General features: G+C 56.3%; 1 protein-coding gene across 1 annotated transcript in view; it reads left to right on the forward strand.

The window, feature by feature from the left end:
• Positions 1–12154, forward strand: part of TMPRSS6 (transmembrane serine protease 6) — a 53981-nt gene extending 41827 nt beyond the window's left edge. Inside the window, exons 11-18 of the mRNA XM_061124150.1 lie at positions 4299–4444; positions 4841–4939; positions 5888–6001; positions 7355–7471; positions 7801–7969; positions 9317–9588; positions 11327–11463; positions 11996–12154. Of these exons, the coding sequence (XP_060980133.1) occupies positions 4299–4444; positions 4841–4939; positions 5888–6001; positions 7355–7471; positions 7801–7969; positions 9317–9588; positions 11327–11463; positions 11996–12154 (1213 nt within the window). The remainder of the gene's footprint in view (positions 1–4298; positions 4445–4840; positions 4940–5887; positions 6002–7354; positions 7472–7800; positions 7970–9316; positions 9589–11326; positions 11464–11995) is intronic.
• Positions 12155–15463: the final 3309 nt, after the last annotated feature.

Raw genomic sequence — 15463 nt, forward strand, 5'->3', positions numbered from 1 at the left:
CCACCTCCCTCTTTCCTCTGCAGCTTCTCCCTGGCCAACAAGGCCTCATGCCCTTTGAGTGGCCAGGAGGCGGGGGAGGGAGCTGACCTCGTGACATCCGGCCAGCAGCAGCTGAGTTTCACAGAACCCACTCTGACGGGGCGTCAATACGCACAGGCTTCCCCCTTTCCGGGAACCTGCCTCCTGCCAGCTTCCTCTCCTGTGATGTCACTTTTCTTGTGATCTGCCCAACCATTTCCACTTCGCCGATGGCGATAGGCAGAGTCACTGGCTCCTTAAGCCTGCTGGAGCCCCTCAGGCTGGGCCTGGCTATGGGGTAGCCCTTCTGGTCTCCAGAGCTTCTACGTGGCCCCAGAGGCTCCCTGGGCACTGCTGAGGGCTGGCAATATGGAAGGAGGAGCTACTGTTCTCCGTGAGCTCACAGCCGGACGACGTCAGCAGCTAGTTTTCAAAGAAATCCCTTCTCATTCATGCCATAAAACATCCTACGGGGAGCTACCACCCCGTCTTACTACAGACATGAAAACAGAAGCTTGCTGAGGTTGAGCGAGATGCCCAAGGTCACACAGCTGGGTCACGTGGCAAAGCCCAGCCTCAGCCTCAGCTCTGCAGCTCCAGGTCCAGTGCTCTGGCCACGTGAGACACTGCTGACCTCCCCTTTTCAGTGTTCGCCTTCTCTGACTCTCTTTCCCATTTAGCCTGTCTTCAGGGAAGGGAATATCTGTGTGTGTATATCCATCCATCTATCCATTCACCCACCTTCAGTCCTTCATCTATCCATCAATCCTTCCTTCTTTCCATCCATTCATCCATCCATCAATACACAAACCCACCCTTCCTTCTTTCCATCTACCCACCCTTCTATCCATCCACCATCCAATCTTTCTTGAACTCCCTGAATTCAGCTAGAGATGCTGATATGCAAGGTTGACCAGATCCCTGCTTGCTGTCTACGTGAGGCAAGAAGCAAAATTCCCCACATTCAGAGAAGGGAGAAAGCAAGGCAGGCATGAGTGCAAAAAATGGTGCCTTCAGACCCCGAGCACTTTGTAGCTGAGATGAGAGGTGGGCTTCACAGTCTTCAGACTTTTGGCACTCCTTGGAGAGGGTGTATGGGGGTGGGGGCAGCATTTGATGGATGAGGAGGGATTGGAGAGTCAGGGGATTTAAACCTTCTCCCAGAAAGCACTGCAGTAAGAACCAGAAACAAAGATGTGCAAAGAGGCCAAGACAGTGTGTAGTTCCATAAGCCGGGCTGCGTTGGGGAGAGGGAGCAAGGGAGGGAGGAGCCTCCTTAGCTGGACTATACATGCCCTGGCTAACTCGGGCAGCCTCTGATTACTTCCAGACAGTGTTTCTGGGGTGTATTTTTCAGAAGCAAGAATCTAGATCGTTATGTGAAATTAGCTGGCACATGCAGTTTTTAAAATGTTTTTAACACTGCATAGGCTAAATAGATCCTCTTTCGATTGAGTAATTTAGCCTGCGTCGCTAGATTTCAGCCTCTGCCTTGAATTCTTTCGTTCGCGTCTGCTAACGAAGAGCCTTGCCCCAAAATGTTCTTAGAGCCTCTGGCCACGGCGACCACGCAGCCCTCCAATTCTTGTAACCATAAGGTTCCCCTCCCCTCCAACCCAGGTTTGGTTCCATCCCTGTCCACGGTGAGTATGTGGGGACAATGCCCCAGGCCCCTGAACCTTAAGTATGTTCAGGATGCCCCTGATTTCTCATTTCCCCCTGCTCAGTATTTCCCAACCCTCAGATTCCCTGTCCACTCCCCAGGACAAGTTTCTGGGGATAGCAATCCTTGATAACTTTTACTAAAATACTTTAAGAACAAATAGACCATCCGCGCCTTGTTACCTTAGCTTTGAAAAGATAAGGACCGGGTTTGCTTAGGACGCCCCCTGGTGGCACCTCATCCCTCTCTGGTCCCCCTGGGCTGTACTGCCCTGGTTCTCAAAAGTTTCCATCTCACAACCTTCTACACTGTTTTAAAAATTATTGAGCAACCCAGAGAGTTATATGCCTCATATAAAAACTATATTTGTAATCTATATGTACAGTAGTAGAGATGAAAACTTAACACATTTAAACATATTTATCATTTAAAATAAGAAACCCATTACATTTTAACATAAAACGAATTATATTTTCCAAAACTAAAAACATTTGGTGAAGAAAAATATCCTCATTTTATGTTTTTGCAACTTTCTTTAGTAATTGGATTAATAGATCAGGACTGAATCCCCACACCGGCTTCTTCGTTCAGTGGGTTACTGTATCACATATCACGTAGTCTCTGGAAAATTCTACTCTATTCTTACATGGGGGCTTCCCTAGGGTCTCAGACAGTAAGGAATCCGCCTGCAATGAAGGAAACCCAGGTGTGATCTCTGGGTCAGGAAGATCCCCTGGAGAAGGGAATGGCTACCCACTCCAGTATTCTTGCCTGGAGAATCCCATGAGTGGAGGAGCCTGGCGGGCTTCAGTCCGTGGGGTCGCAGAGAGTTGGACACAACTGAGTGACTGAACACACACGCACATCCTTACATAGTCTCTGGAAAATTCTACTTTATCCTTGTGGGAGAGTGAGAGTGAAAAAGGCAAATCGTACCTGAGAATTATTATAAAAATAGTTTTCTCTCTGAACCTCCAAGGGTCCCCAGACCACATTTTGAGAACTGTACATTGGCATAGGGGCAAGAATATGGTTCCCCCAGCCAGACAGTATGGCCAGGTCTGAGGGGGGGCCACAGGGGACATGAGGGCTCAGCCTCTGGAGCTCATGTGGCTTGAGGGTCAAGGTGCCCACCTCCCCGTAGAGCAGGCCAGGTGGGGCCTTCTGGGTCCTAAGAAGGCTGCATTCTTGCCTATCGTGGCACTTCCCTCGCTGAGCCTCATCTGGAAAACAGGATGAGAACAATTCCTGTTTACAGGAGCTGCTGCAACCTCAAAATCCCCATGCAATGAGGCCTCCAACTATTACTGAACCAGTCAGTGCTTGCCATGTTCTAGGAGCTATGAGGAAGCCTCTGGCCCCTGGCAACTAGGGGACCTGCAGTGTGGGCTGCTGCATCTGCTGTGAGATGTTCCCATCATGCTTTGGGGCACGCTCATTTGCTCTCCTGACTTCCTCCTACCTTCTCTGCTAGGGGCGTTTTCACCTCTCCCCGCAGACTTTTCCACCCATATTCTGGGTGTTTCTTTCATCTGTAAAGGCATTCCCAGTGGGGGTGGGCATTCCTATGATCTGATGGGGCTGACCCATCTGTTCCGTGAGGGTGTCCCACCTGGGAAGGCAGGGTACCCCAGGTTGCTCTCTGCAGCGGGTCCTGCCACTCTGGGGGCGTGGCTGCACCTTCTGTGAAGGCATGTCCACTTGCTCTGTGAGGCGAGCTGGGACCAGTGCTGTGTGGAAAGAGCCCCCTGTGCCCCCTGCCCTGGAGTTGGGAGGATTCCTACCTGCTCCCCAAGGGGTGGGACTCCACCTTTCCATGGAGGTCTCCCACCTGCTCTGTGGGAACAAAAGCATCATCCGTGGGGGCAGGGGGGGGGGCACCAGCAGGGATATGAATGTGCTCCCATGGTTGGGGGATGGTCCCACCTGGGTGTGGCCATGCTTGAGAAGGCACTGCCCATCACCTGTTGGTCCTGGAGCAGCACTGGTGCCCACTCATGTCCAGAGAGCCACAGGGAAGCCCCCGGGGCTGTGGAGACCTAGTGGGAGGCGCGGGCTTAAATGGAGAACACGGCTGTCTTCTTGCCCCACTCTGAGTACAGTAGGAACATCCCTTCTTGCCTATGGAGAGTAGACCAGTCAAGGAATTTTCCTTCCACTGACACACTGGAGCCTTTTGTCAGGTCAAGAGAGAGGCGAATTTCCCTTGTTTTACAAGCAAGGAAAGTGAGGTCCAGAGAAGGACTCTGACCTGCTAGAATCTCAAGGCTCCTAGGTTGGGACTAGACTAGACCCATTCTAGTCCTCTAGACCCATTTTAGGATTCTGACTGGGACTAGAATCCAGACGATAAGTTTTATCCTGCCAGCAATGGGGAGGCATCGAAGACTTCTGAGCAGGGCAGTGACACTGGCAGGCTGCTTTCTAGATGACCCTGGGGGTGAGCGGTCACCCAGGGGAGAAACCAAGACAGAGGAGGTGGGGGTGGGGCCGGGGTGCAGCTTCCCGTTCTTCCCCAGCTGCCCTGTCCTGGCTCTGTCTGTGCGCCGGGACCCAGGCTGTCCCGTCGCTTGGACCAGCCCGTGTAGCCCTCAGTCTGTCTCTGGTCCCCCCGCAGGCTGTGTGGCCTGCGCACCCTGCAGCCCTACGCTGAGAGGATCCCCGTGGTGGCCAGCGCCGGCATCACCATCAACTTCACGTCCCAGATCTCCCTCACCGGGCCCGGCGTGCAGGTGTTCTACAGCTTGTACAACCAGACAGACCGTGAGTATGGGCAGGTCGGGGGGTGGGGGGGACCCCACAGCCCCTGCAGCTCCTCCCTGCTTCTTAGCCCTCTCTGGAAGCACCGAGAGGCTGGTCTAAAGGAGTGTTGTGTGTGTGTGTGTGTTCACTCATGTGCCCCCACATGTGCATGAACATAGGCAGCTTTGCGTGTGCCCACATGTGCACTCACAGGTGCCCACATGTGCACTCACAGGTGTTTACGAGGTATACACACTCATACATACCCAAACGTGTGCTGTGTGCCTGAGCCCAGACATGTATGTCCGCATGGACCGTGTGCACAGGCACATGGGTACACATGTGAGGACACAGGAATGGTGTGTCTGCACGTGTTTTCCTAATGATGCGTGTCCCGATGGTGCTCTCTCCATCCAGCCTGCCCTGGAGAGTTTCTCTGCTCTGTGAATGGACTGTGTGTGCCCGCCTGCGACGGGGTCAAGGACTGCCCCAACGGCCTGGATGAGAGAAACTGCGGTGAGCAGCCCGCCCACCCCGTCCCTCCTCCCTCCCCACCTCCGTGCTGCTGGGCTGAGCCTATCGTTTGGAGATCTCCCAATGGGCAGCTCCCATTATCAGCATCCAGGAAACTCCCTCGCTGTGTTGAGATGGCAGGGTGGATGCACAGGATGGGCAAGTGTCCCCTCCAGGGCCGCCCCGTGGCGCAGTCGCAGAGACAAATGGGGACCCGATTATGCTGCTTCCCAGCTCATGGCTTCTCACCACCAGGCTATCACCCTCAGCCTTCTGCCCAGGCAGCCGTCCGAGAAGGAACAGAGCAGACGAGGGAGGACAGGACCAGGAGAAAGAAGGCTGTTAAGCAGGGTTGGGCAGGCCCAGGGTGGCCGAAGAGAGGACCCTGTATCTGCCTCTTTTGAGCAGGACTCTCCACTGCAGGGGTTCAGACTGGAGCTGCTGACTCTTCCTGGGGCTGTGCTCACCGCCAGCCAACCCTGGCAGAAGGGAATCAGAAGGGGCTTCTGATGGTCCGCAAGCCAGGATTCTCCTGGACTAATAACTCTGCCTCTGAATCCTGGCTTCTGGCCCCCAGAGTCACCATCACAGCAGCCTGCATCCCATCAAAGTCTTATCCATGTGGGGAGTGAAGTAGGAGGCAAGGGGGATGTGCCTGCCTCTGACTGATCCTGCCTTCATGCTGGGGAGGGCACCTCGTATTTGGAACCGGAACATCTGGCTTCAAGTTCTCGCTCAGCCAGGTGACCTCAGACAAGTCACTTCGTTTCCATTTTTCCACCAGTGAAATGGAATATCTCACTGAGTTGCTGTGAGACTCAGGGGTAAAGTAGCTGAGAAAGAGATTTGTGATCATAACTTGCGATACCATGCATGGTCTCCAGGCGACGCAGAGTCCCAGCCTGGTGCCTCTGGCTTCCTCCCAATTGTCCCGCCTCTGTGTCCTCACAGTTTGCAGAGCCACATTCCAGTGCCAAGAGGACAGCACGTGCATCCCCCTGTCCAGGGTCTGTGACCGGCAGCCTGACTGTCTCAATGGGAGTGACGAAGAGCAATGCCAGGAAGGTAGGGCAGAGTATGACTAGGTATCTAGAGGGAAACCAAAGAATGGGTTCGGCCAGACAACCTGGCCCTTCTCCGTGCTTCTTCCACAAAGGTTTCTGCCCTCTTGTCCAAATACTTACCAGCCCATCTATAAGTTTGCCTACATGTCCATCTGTCTATCCATCCATCTGTCCATCCATCCATCTATTCATCCATCCATCTACCCATCCACCCATTCTTCCATCCATCTGTCCATCCATTCATCTGTCCTTCCATCTTCTGGTCTCTCCAACCATTTGTCTGTCCATTGATTCATACATCCACTCACTGATTCATCCATCAGCCTGTCCAACCACCTATCTCCCTGTCCACTAAGCCATCAGTCTACTCATTTATTGGTTTTATTTGTTTACCCAATTTCCTGTCTGTATGTCCGTTGTTCCATCCTCCATCCATGCATCCATGAATGCACATGCGCATGCATCCATCCAGGGATCTAACTACTTGTTTGTCCATTGGTACTTACATCCACTCATTTATCCATCTAAATAGCTGCATGTCAGTCTTCTTATCAGACTATCAAACCACACATTTGTTGGTCTGCCCAATATCTTGTCTGAGTCTCTATTGTTTTATCCATCCATCCATCCACCCACCCATCCATCCCTCAGACCAGCCAACCTTCACTTGCAGACTACCCAGTGATATGCAAGGCAGAGTAAGGAAATTGAAATAAAAGGCACCGGAGAAGTGGTCCCTGTCCTCTGGGGATTATCTGATTTAAAATTTAAAAAAAGATGGGTTACTCTCTCTGGGCCAAAGCCTCTGAACATCATGTCTAGTAGTACATGAAGACTGGAGGGTGAGGAGATGAGGCTGAGAAAACCAGAGAAGGTGGGCTTCGAACTAGGCCTTGAAGAGAAATAAATAGAAGAGGAAAGGAGACCAGGTGAAGACTGGCTGGTGGGGCAGAAAGCTCTTCACAGTGAAGGTAGTGAGGAACAGGTGGGTGTCTAGGTGGGTCGGGGCCTGGGGGGCTGCCAGGCCAAGGTAGTGTGATGGGAGGGGCATAGCCTTGCTCTTGGGAGCCTCGCTCATCTCAAGGTAGAGGCACAGTTCTGGCTTCAGGTACCAGGAGCCCAGGTTTGAGAGGGGAGACATCACCTTCTCTCAAAAAACAGTCTGAGGGAGTGAGGGATATGTCCTGCCTCTAGGGAACCCTAAAGGAGCCTCAGGGAACCCTTTAATGTGATCAAGGGACCCCTCCCCAGTCATCTCCTGGCCTCTCTCAGGCTCCATCTTCCCTGGGCTTTGTTTTGGAGGCTCCTTCGGGCTCAGGGACCCACTCTCTGTACCCTGTCCCTCCAATCCTAGGGGTGCCTTGTGGGACCTTCACCTTTCAGTGTGAGGACCGCAGCTGTGTGAAGAAGCCCAACCCAGAGTGTGACGGGCACCCTGACTGCAGGGACGGCTCGGACGAGCTGTTCTGCGGTGAGCCCTGGGCGCTCCGACAGGCTGGGGTGGGCAGGACACCCTCCATCTGCTGGGCCCACGAGCATGGGAGGGAGGGAGGTGCCCACCCTGGGGGCCTGGAGAGAGAGCTCACCGTCTGTCCATCTGTCTCTTTTTACCCTGCCTCTGCCCCCTCATGCCCACCTCTGTCTCTCTCTCTTTCTCTCTCGCTCGCTCCCTCATTCTCTTCCCCTGGGCCCCTCTGTGTCTTTCCTCTCTCCTCTTCCATGCCTCCCCTTCTGGCTCTCTGTTTCTCACTGGATCCCTCCTGCCCCTGCCCCTCCGTCCACCCCTGCCCCTGCCCCCAGACTGTGGCCTTCAGGGCCCCTCGGGCCGCATCGTGGGCGGGGCCGTGTCCTCAGAGGGTGAGTGGCCGTGGCAGGCCAGCCTCCAGGTTCGAGGCCGACACATCTGTGGGGGGACCCTCATCGCGGACCGCTGGGTGATCACCGCTGCCCACTGCTTCCAGGAGGAGAGGTGAGCCTGGGGACAGAGGCCACGAGAGGTAGGTAGGGAAGGTGGTGGCGAGGGGGGCGGGGGCAGCGTGTCTGAGATCTCAGCAGACAGAGGGGAGGGTGGTGGGAAGCCCCTCAGACTTGCTGTCCCGACACTCGGGTCCAGCCCTGACTCTACCACGAACACACTCTGTGCCCTGGGAAAGGTTGCTCATCCTTGCTGTGCTCTGCTTCCGGTGTCTTGCTTTCAGCTGGGCCGGTGAGCCATTCATTTACTCCTTCCTCCATTCAGCGATATTTGCTGTGCTTCTCCTCTATGCCAGGGGCTCTGCTAGACACTGGGGTAGAGCTGAGAACAGAATTCCTGCCCTGGTCAGAGGTCGTGACACCCTCCTCCAGATGTGCCTGTCCCCCACTCCGGGGAGGGAGAGGTGCAGAGAAGCCCACAAGAAGGGCCATCTCAGCCCACCCACAGACATCCCCCCATCTCCGTGGTGGGCTGACAGCTCCCACAGCTCTCCACCTGCAGCCTGATGCCCGGTGCTCCAGACCCCCCACCCCCACCCCGCCCCCAGCACGGCCAGCTCTGGACTCTCTCCCCACACCTCCTCCTCTGTCCTCAGTCCAAGCCAAAGACCTGGAGCCACCCGGGCACCTTTCCGTCTCCCCCGCACTCAGCCAGGCAGCAAGCCTCTCAGTGGTCTGAATGCATCTTCAGCCACTGCACATCGATGCTGCCAGCATCACCCCGGGGTCACTGCAGCAGCCCAGAGTCCAGCTCCCTTCTGCATCCTATGCCTGTGTGCCCAGGTGCCCTTCTGGGTGTGGTCTGACTACCCAGGTTCTTTGACTCCATCCCTGGCTCCCCACTGTCCACAAGGCAGAGAAAGACCTGGATGCTGACCTGGCCTGCAGGTGTCTGCACACCCAGTCTCTGCCGACTCTTTCACACTCAACTCCCACCCGCTCCTTCTGAGGACCCGCAATTTCCAGGGGTTTCCCAGTTGCTCCATCTATAAAGCACGCAGAAAACATCTGCCAGTGCCTGGCACTGCGCTGATTTTTTTTTACATTCACAGTCTTACTGATTTCCCCCAGGAACATATGAGCAGAAGATGCTATTCCCACTTCACAGATGGGGAGACTGAGGCCTAGAGAGGTACACACACCTCTAGGAAGGGATGAAGCTGGGGCTGAAGTCAGACTCCAGGGCCAGCACTCAGCACCACCCTGCCAGCTGCACGGTCTCCCAGAGCAGGGTGGGGATGGGTGTGGGGGACCGGGTCCCCGGTGGGGATGCTGGCTATCAGAGGGATCCGGGATGGGATGGGGGAGGCGGCCACTGAGCGAGTCCCCCTCCCGCCCCCAGCATGGCATCCCCGGCGCTGTGGACCGTGTTCCTGGGCAAAGTGTGGCAGAGCTCACGCTGGCCGGGTGAGGTGTCCTTCAAGGTGAGCCGTCTGCTCCTGCACCCGTACCATGAGGAGGACAGCCACGACTACGACGTGGCCCTGCTGCAGCTCGACCACCCCGTGGTGCGCTCGGCCGCTGTGCATCCCGTCTGCCTGCCTGCCCGCTCCCACTTCTTCGAGCCGGGCCTGCACTGCTGGATCACGGGCTGGGGTGCCCTGCGAGAAGGCGGTGAGCTAGACTGCGGGCAGGGGAGACAGGGTGGGTCTGGCTCACCTAACTTCTGAGCCTGGAGGGGAGTTGGCAAGGGACCCTGGGGCTCCACTTCTGAGGCCTGCTAGTCCTGGATTAAATGAGGTTGGATTTCATAGAAAAAAAAAAATAAAACTTTTACTGTGGCCATGGGTCCCTGTCACCCGGCCCTTCCCTTCCTTGCAGAAGGGCACTCACGGAGAACCAAAGTCATGGGAGGCGATCCTGGGGGATATGTGTGGGGTGACAGGGCGGGCCAGGGACCCCATGGCCCATGGACAAGCTCCAACCCTCTGCTCCTTGGACAGTGGAGGGTGGCGGGGTATATGTCTGTGTTGGGGGGAGACTTTTAATTACCAACACTTACCACATGGGGGTTAGATTTTAGGGGAACATGATTTCATTTAATCCATCCAACCACTCTAGTTTTGGTTATCACGGACCCCATCTTAAGGATGGGAAAACAGAGACATTTAGCATTGACTCAAAGTCACACAGGGAGGGTTGGAATAGTAGAACCCAGGACTGTCTGACCCCAGAGACTCTGCTGTTCCTGCTACTGCCTCTCAGAAACATGAGTTTCTGTCCTTCCCTCCTACACTGACCAGAGGTTGCTGTCTCTAGAGGTCAGCTCTCAGTTCTGTACATGACTACAGCCATGCCCAGCACCCTTCGTGGTGGTGGCTTTCAGGAGTGTATACTGTGCTTTACAGTCTGGAGGTGGGTGAAGTTGAGGGATAATGTAAAGATGGAGAAGCTGAAGCTCAGGTGTAAAGTGACTTTGTCCAAGAGGATGATAGAGAACAGTGGTTAAGCAAGGATCAATTCACTTGCTCATTCATTCATTCAGTGACACATTTGTGAGCACCTGCTATATGGCGGGCATTGAGTTGGACAAAGTGGTATAAAAATGAATAGGAGACAGTGTTAAGAGCTGACATGGATGGGGGTGTGGGGGCAATGGCAGCCCAGAGGAGGGGTGGGCTGAGCTGAGGCTTGCAGGGTGGGTCAGCAGTGTCCCAGCAAAGCGGAAAGGCGTTTTTGGTAAGAGCATAGGTGGCAACCGACCTGAGTACACCCAGCACCAGAGGGGAGCCAGAAGCAGGTGGATCTGGGTGAGGACAGGCGGGAAGGACAGGCAGGGGATCTCAGTCAGGATCTTGAGCCAGGATTCCTACTCCTGACCTGAACTAAGGTCTCGGGGCTTCGGGAAAGAAAATCAGTGTCTGGGTCCCACCCCAGCTGAACAGACCGGATCCGCCAGTGGAGCTAGGCACAGGGTGTATATTGAAACTCCATGGAGCGGGGGGGTGGCGGGGCCCTAACACACATACTTGTGGAGAAGCGCTGGCTGGACAGTGAGCAGGCTGACTGAGTTTTAGGTGGGAGCAGAGGCGTGAGGTGTGTGCTCTGGAAAAGTCCCCCAGAGCTGTCACAGAGAAGAGGGGAGGCAGCCAAGAGGCCTCCTGGAGGAGGGAGTGGGGGAGAGCCTGAGGAGGACTCTGGCCCTGGTGGGTGGGTGGGTGGGCTCTGTCCCTATGGGCCACTTGGAGAAGGAGTCAGAACAGTGTCAGTGAGGGGGAGGGCAGAGATGGGAGGGTGGGCAGAGCAGGAGCGAGGAAGGAGCTCTTGAAATGCAAGAGGAGTAGCCAAGAGAAGAGTGCGGGCCCCGGGCATCTCAGACCCTCTCACCTTTGCCCTCAACCCCACGCCGCAGGCCCCACCAGCAACGGCCTGCAGAAGGTGGACGTGCAGCTGATCCCGCAGGACCTGTGCAGCGAGGCCTACCGCTACCAGGTGACACCCCGCATGCTGTGCGCCGGCTACCTCAAGGGCAAGAAGGACGCCTGCCAGGTGACTCCCGCGGAGTGGGCCAGAGGGCGGGGGAGACGGCACTGCTCTCATCAGCCAGGGCCCGGCCCTCAGCTCACAGCAGCCTGCAGCAGCCTCATGGCAAGCTGGGCTTGGCTGTCCCCACTTTGTGGATGAGGAAACTGAGGGTTGGGAGGTTGAGAGACTGGCTCCAGGTTGCAGACCCCAGATCAGAAGAGACCCTGGGGGCCAGGTCTGAGACCCAACCCCAGCTCTGCTCCTTACCCTCTGAGAGGCACTTTGCCCAAGTGACCCAGCAGAGAGGGCTAGATGGAGCCCACAGAAGGGAGGCAGAGCTGGGCAGGGCACTGGGACACACATTCAAGCCTCCATGACAGCCAGGCCCTGCTGGAGGACAGGCTGGGTTGGTTTGGGCTCCCTCCATGTATCAGAGGCTTCCAAAGGGGATGTGATTTTCCTGCTGTCACTCTCAGAATATCCCCAGTAGTCCAGCCCTTTACCTGAAAGTGGATTCCTTTACCCTGACATAGTCCTGTCTCTCCCTGCCTTACAGGGTGACTCGGGTGGCCCGCTGGTGTGCAAGGAGCCCAGTGGCCGTTGGTTCCTGGCAGGGCTGGTCAGCTGGGGTCTGGGCTGCGGCCGGCCCAACTATTTTGGCGTCTACACCCGCATCACTGGTGTGATCGGCTGGATCCAGCAGGTGCTGACTTGAGGAGTTGGCCCCTGCAGAGCAGGGGCCTACCTCTTGGACTCAGAGAGCCCAGGGCACCCACCGGGGGGTCGAGAGAAAGTATTCTGCAGGCAGCAGGGCCCGGAGGGGACAGGAGGTGGTGTCTTTCCTGTCCCCCAACCTGCTGCTTGATATCAGCCTCAGTGAGGGTCCAAGGAGGGAGGAGGGCCATCCGCTGGTGGTCCAGACCACCCCTGAGGGCCTGGAATGGTCACCAGTCCTGGATGGGGGGTTCTCATCCAGGCTGTCCCCTCCTGATTCTCTCTTCTCCTCCCCCCTTCCTCCGCTGCTGACTTTGGGGGGAAGAGTTAAGCAGTGATCCTGTGGCTGCCAGGTCCCCCTGCCACCGCCCCTGCCCCAGTGCAAAGGCTGTTAGGATGGCATCTTCTCCAGACAGCAGATTCCAGTCTTTGAAGCCCTCGGCCCAACTTGAGTGGTGGAGGAGGAAGGTGCTTCCACAGGAAGGCCCCTCAGAGTCCTGGAGACAGCCAAGTGGGCCAGTCACCACTGCAAGCCAAAGGGTGGGGAGCCTGGGGTCCAGGGTCCTCCCAACCCCACCTGCCCCTTGGGACTTCACTGCCCATTCTCACCAGGAGGTGAGCTCAGCTGACCTGTGGAATAAAGCCGTTTGACCCGAGGTCCTGCTCTGGGGGTTGAATGGGGCCCCAGCACCAATCTCATGCCCTTGACTGAACAGACCCTTGCTATCTGCTCAGCCTGTTGGCTAAGTGTCCAGAAGGCCATGGTGAGGTCAGTGGGGGCAGGGCCTGCCTTCAGGGCAGCTGCCTAAGTCCCAGGAGCCATCCTGGGAAGGTGGTTGGGTGCCCTCAGGTCAGAGTCAGCCTTCCCAGGTGGCGCTAGTGGTAAAGAATCCACCTGCCAAGCAGGAGACGCAAGAGAGGCAGGCTCAACCCCTGAGTTGGGAAGATCCCCTGGAGGAGGAAATGGCACCCCACTTAAGTATTCTTGCCTGGAAAATCCCTTGGACAGAGGAACGTGGCGGGCTACAGTCCACTGGGCCACAAAGAGTCAGACACACACAGGTCAGAGTCAGGGCCGGGACAAGTGATGAGCTCCTTCTGGAAGCCTAGGAGGAAACTGAGGGGCAGAGAGCCTCCTGATCGCACCAGGGAGGGGTCAGGAGTGGAGCCTGGGGTGGAAGCCCTGTCTCTTGACTCCCAGGCGACCACTTCTCTGTCTCAGCACTGCGTCTGCATTCTGCGTCCCTTATTCAGCACCTCACAGGCTCTGACCACGTGCCAAGTGCTGTAGTGGGGTCATGGAGCTGCACAGAACTCGGCTCGTGATCTCGGGAGGGGTGGGATGGTGATCCAGTGTGAAGGGTTCTGGGGGAGGCAGCCAGTAACTTGGAAAGTCAGGGAGGGCTGCCTGGAGGAAACTTGAGTTGGGATTCAAAGGCAGCCAAGGTAGGGAAGAGCATTCCAGGCAGGGGAAGAGGATGTGCAGAGTCCTCAGAGTCCGTGGCCTCTTAGGGAAAGTCAGTTGTTTTTAGTTGGGACAGAGGTTGGGGTTAGGGGCACAGCAAAGGAATTCTTTGCAGAATTCCTTTGGGGAGGGGCAAACTGAGATGAGATGGCAAAGAGCTTGGAGTGGAGCTGAAGAAGATCTGATGCTGGGCACTCTGGGGAGCCACGAAAGGTTCTAGAGCAGGAAAGGGACACACAAGTGGCTTCACATTTAGAGCCAACACTGACATCAGCGTGGAGAAAATGGGAGGCAGGGAGGCTGCTGAGGAGGCCGCTGCAGAACTCAAGAGAAGGAGGAGGCCTGGCCTGAGCAGGGCAGTGGGGATGGACACAGCACTGAAGGACCTTCATTATCCTCCAGGTGCATTGGTGGTGGGGGTAATCTGAGGACCTCTCTCGGCTGGGCTGGTGGAGGACCCATTGCCTGACCTGGGGCACCTGGGGAGGGAAAGGCTCTGGGAAGGTGTCATGAACTTAGGGTGCCTCTAGGAGGGAGATGTCCAGGAGATAGGCAGAGCTTGAGATTTGGAGGCGGGGTTTTCCAACCACCCTGCATGGAAGGTGGTCCAGGGAAGACCAAAGAGGTAGAGGAGACACATGCACGGCAGAAGTGGGGGCCCAGAGTAGGAGGCTGAGGGCTGTGTCCAGTGGCTGGAGGGGAGCTGAGGGGGTGGGGTCTTAGCAGCCAAGGCTGTGACCTGAGTGGCAGTGATCAGGCAGGGCCGCGGGATGGGCCCTGGTGGAGGTGAGGAAGGGGGTGTCAAGCACAGACAAGTCTTCTTTGGAGCCTAACTGAGTGGGAGGAAGAGGAAGCGGGGAGCCTCGGCGGGGACCTAGTCTCCAGAGGGTTTTCAAAGGGAGAAAAGAAGTGGCCACCGGAGCCACATATGGGGAGCCCTCCACCTGCTGGGTCCCACCTGTGGAGATGGAGCAGATGGAGCAGCTGCTATGGGGGGGCACCTTTGGGGAGGGGACAGGACTACCCTGGTGGGCCTCTCAGAGGGGGAGCAGAACATTGCTTTGCTAAAATGCAAATTCCTGGCCTTATCCTAGTCTTAGTGGGAATTGGGTGGGGGGGGGGGGGGGGCGGCATGTAATCTGTTCTTTTAACAAGCCCCCTGGTGACCCTTTTGCGATATAGAAAGTGAAGTCAACTCCAGAGAGCCAGGTGGCCCCAAGAGAAGTGGTGAGGACCCCCAAGCCATCAAGTGGGCTTGGGAGGGCCTCTGCTTAGGGGATCACAGCTTTGCAGAGATGTCCCCCCAACACCTGCAATGCTAAACTGCTGGGGGGAGGGGAGGGAAGGCAAGGTAAACACTCAGTAGGACCAGCACCTGGTGAAGGAATTGGCCAGGTGGGGTGGGGGCAGGCGGGGCTTTGTTGGACTCTGAGAAGATGGAGGGGAGTCTGGGGATTGTATTTCTTAGGACTTGGGGCAGAGGGTGGAGGTGACCAGAAGGTATCACAGCGGAAAGCAAAGGGGACATCCTGGGAGATTAGGATGGAGCAGAAGCGGCAGGGCAAAGCCAGGGAGCAGAAGGCCAGCTGAATGGTGAGATGAGGTAGGGAAACCAGATGCCCGGAAGCCCAGCTCCCCATCCCTCAGCATTCCAGCTAATCCAGGTCTGCCTGGAGGCCGTGAGAGACTGAGTAACCCCAGGGGCAGGGCCTTAAAGTCACCTCATCCAACCCCTTGCTTTTACCCATGAAGAAACAGACCAGAGAGGGGCAGATACTTTCCAAAGTTCACCCAGCAAGGCAGCATTGGTCCCCTGGGCTCCCACTCATGGGACAGAGGATCTGG

Source organism: Dama dama, chromosome 22, assembly GCF_033118175.1.
Source record: "Dama dama isolate Ldn47 chromosome 22, ASM3311817v1, whole genome shotgun sequence".
NCBI lineage: Eukaryota > Metazoa > Chordata > Mammalia > Artiodactyla > Cervidae > Dama > Dama dama.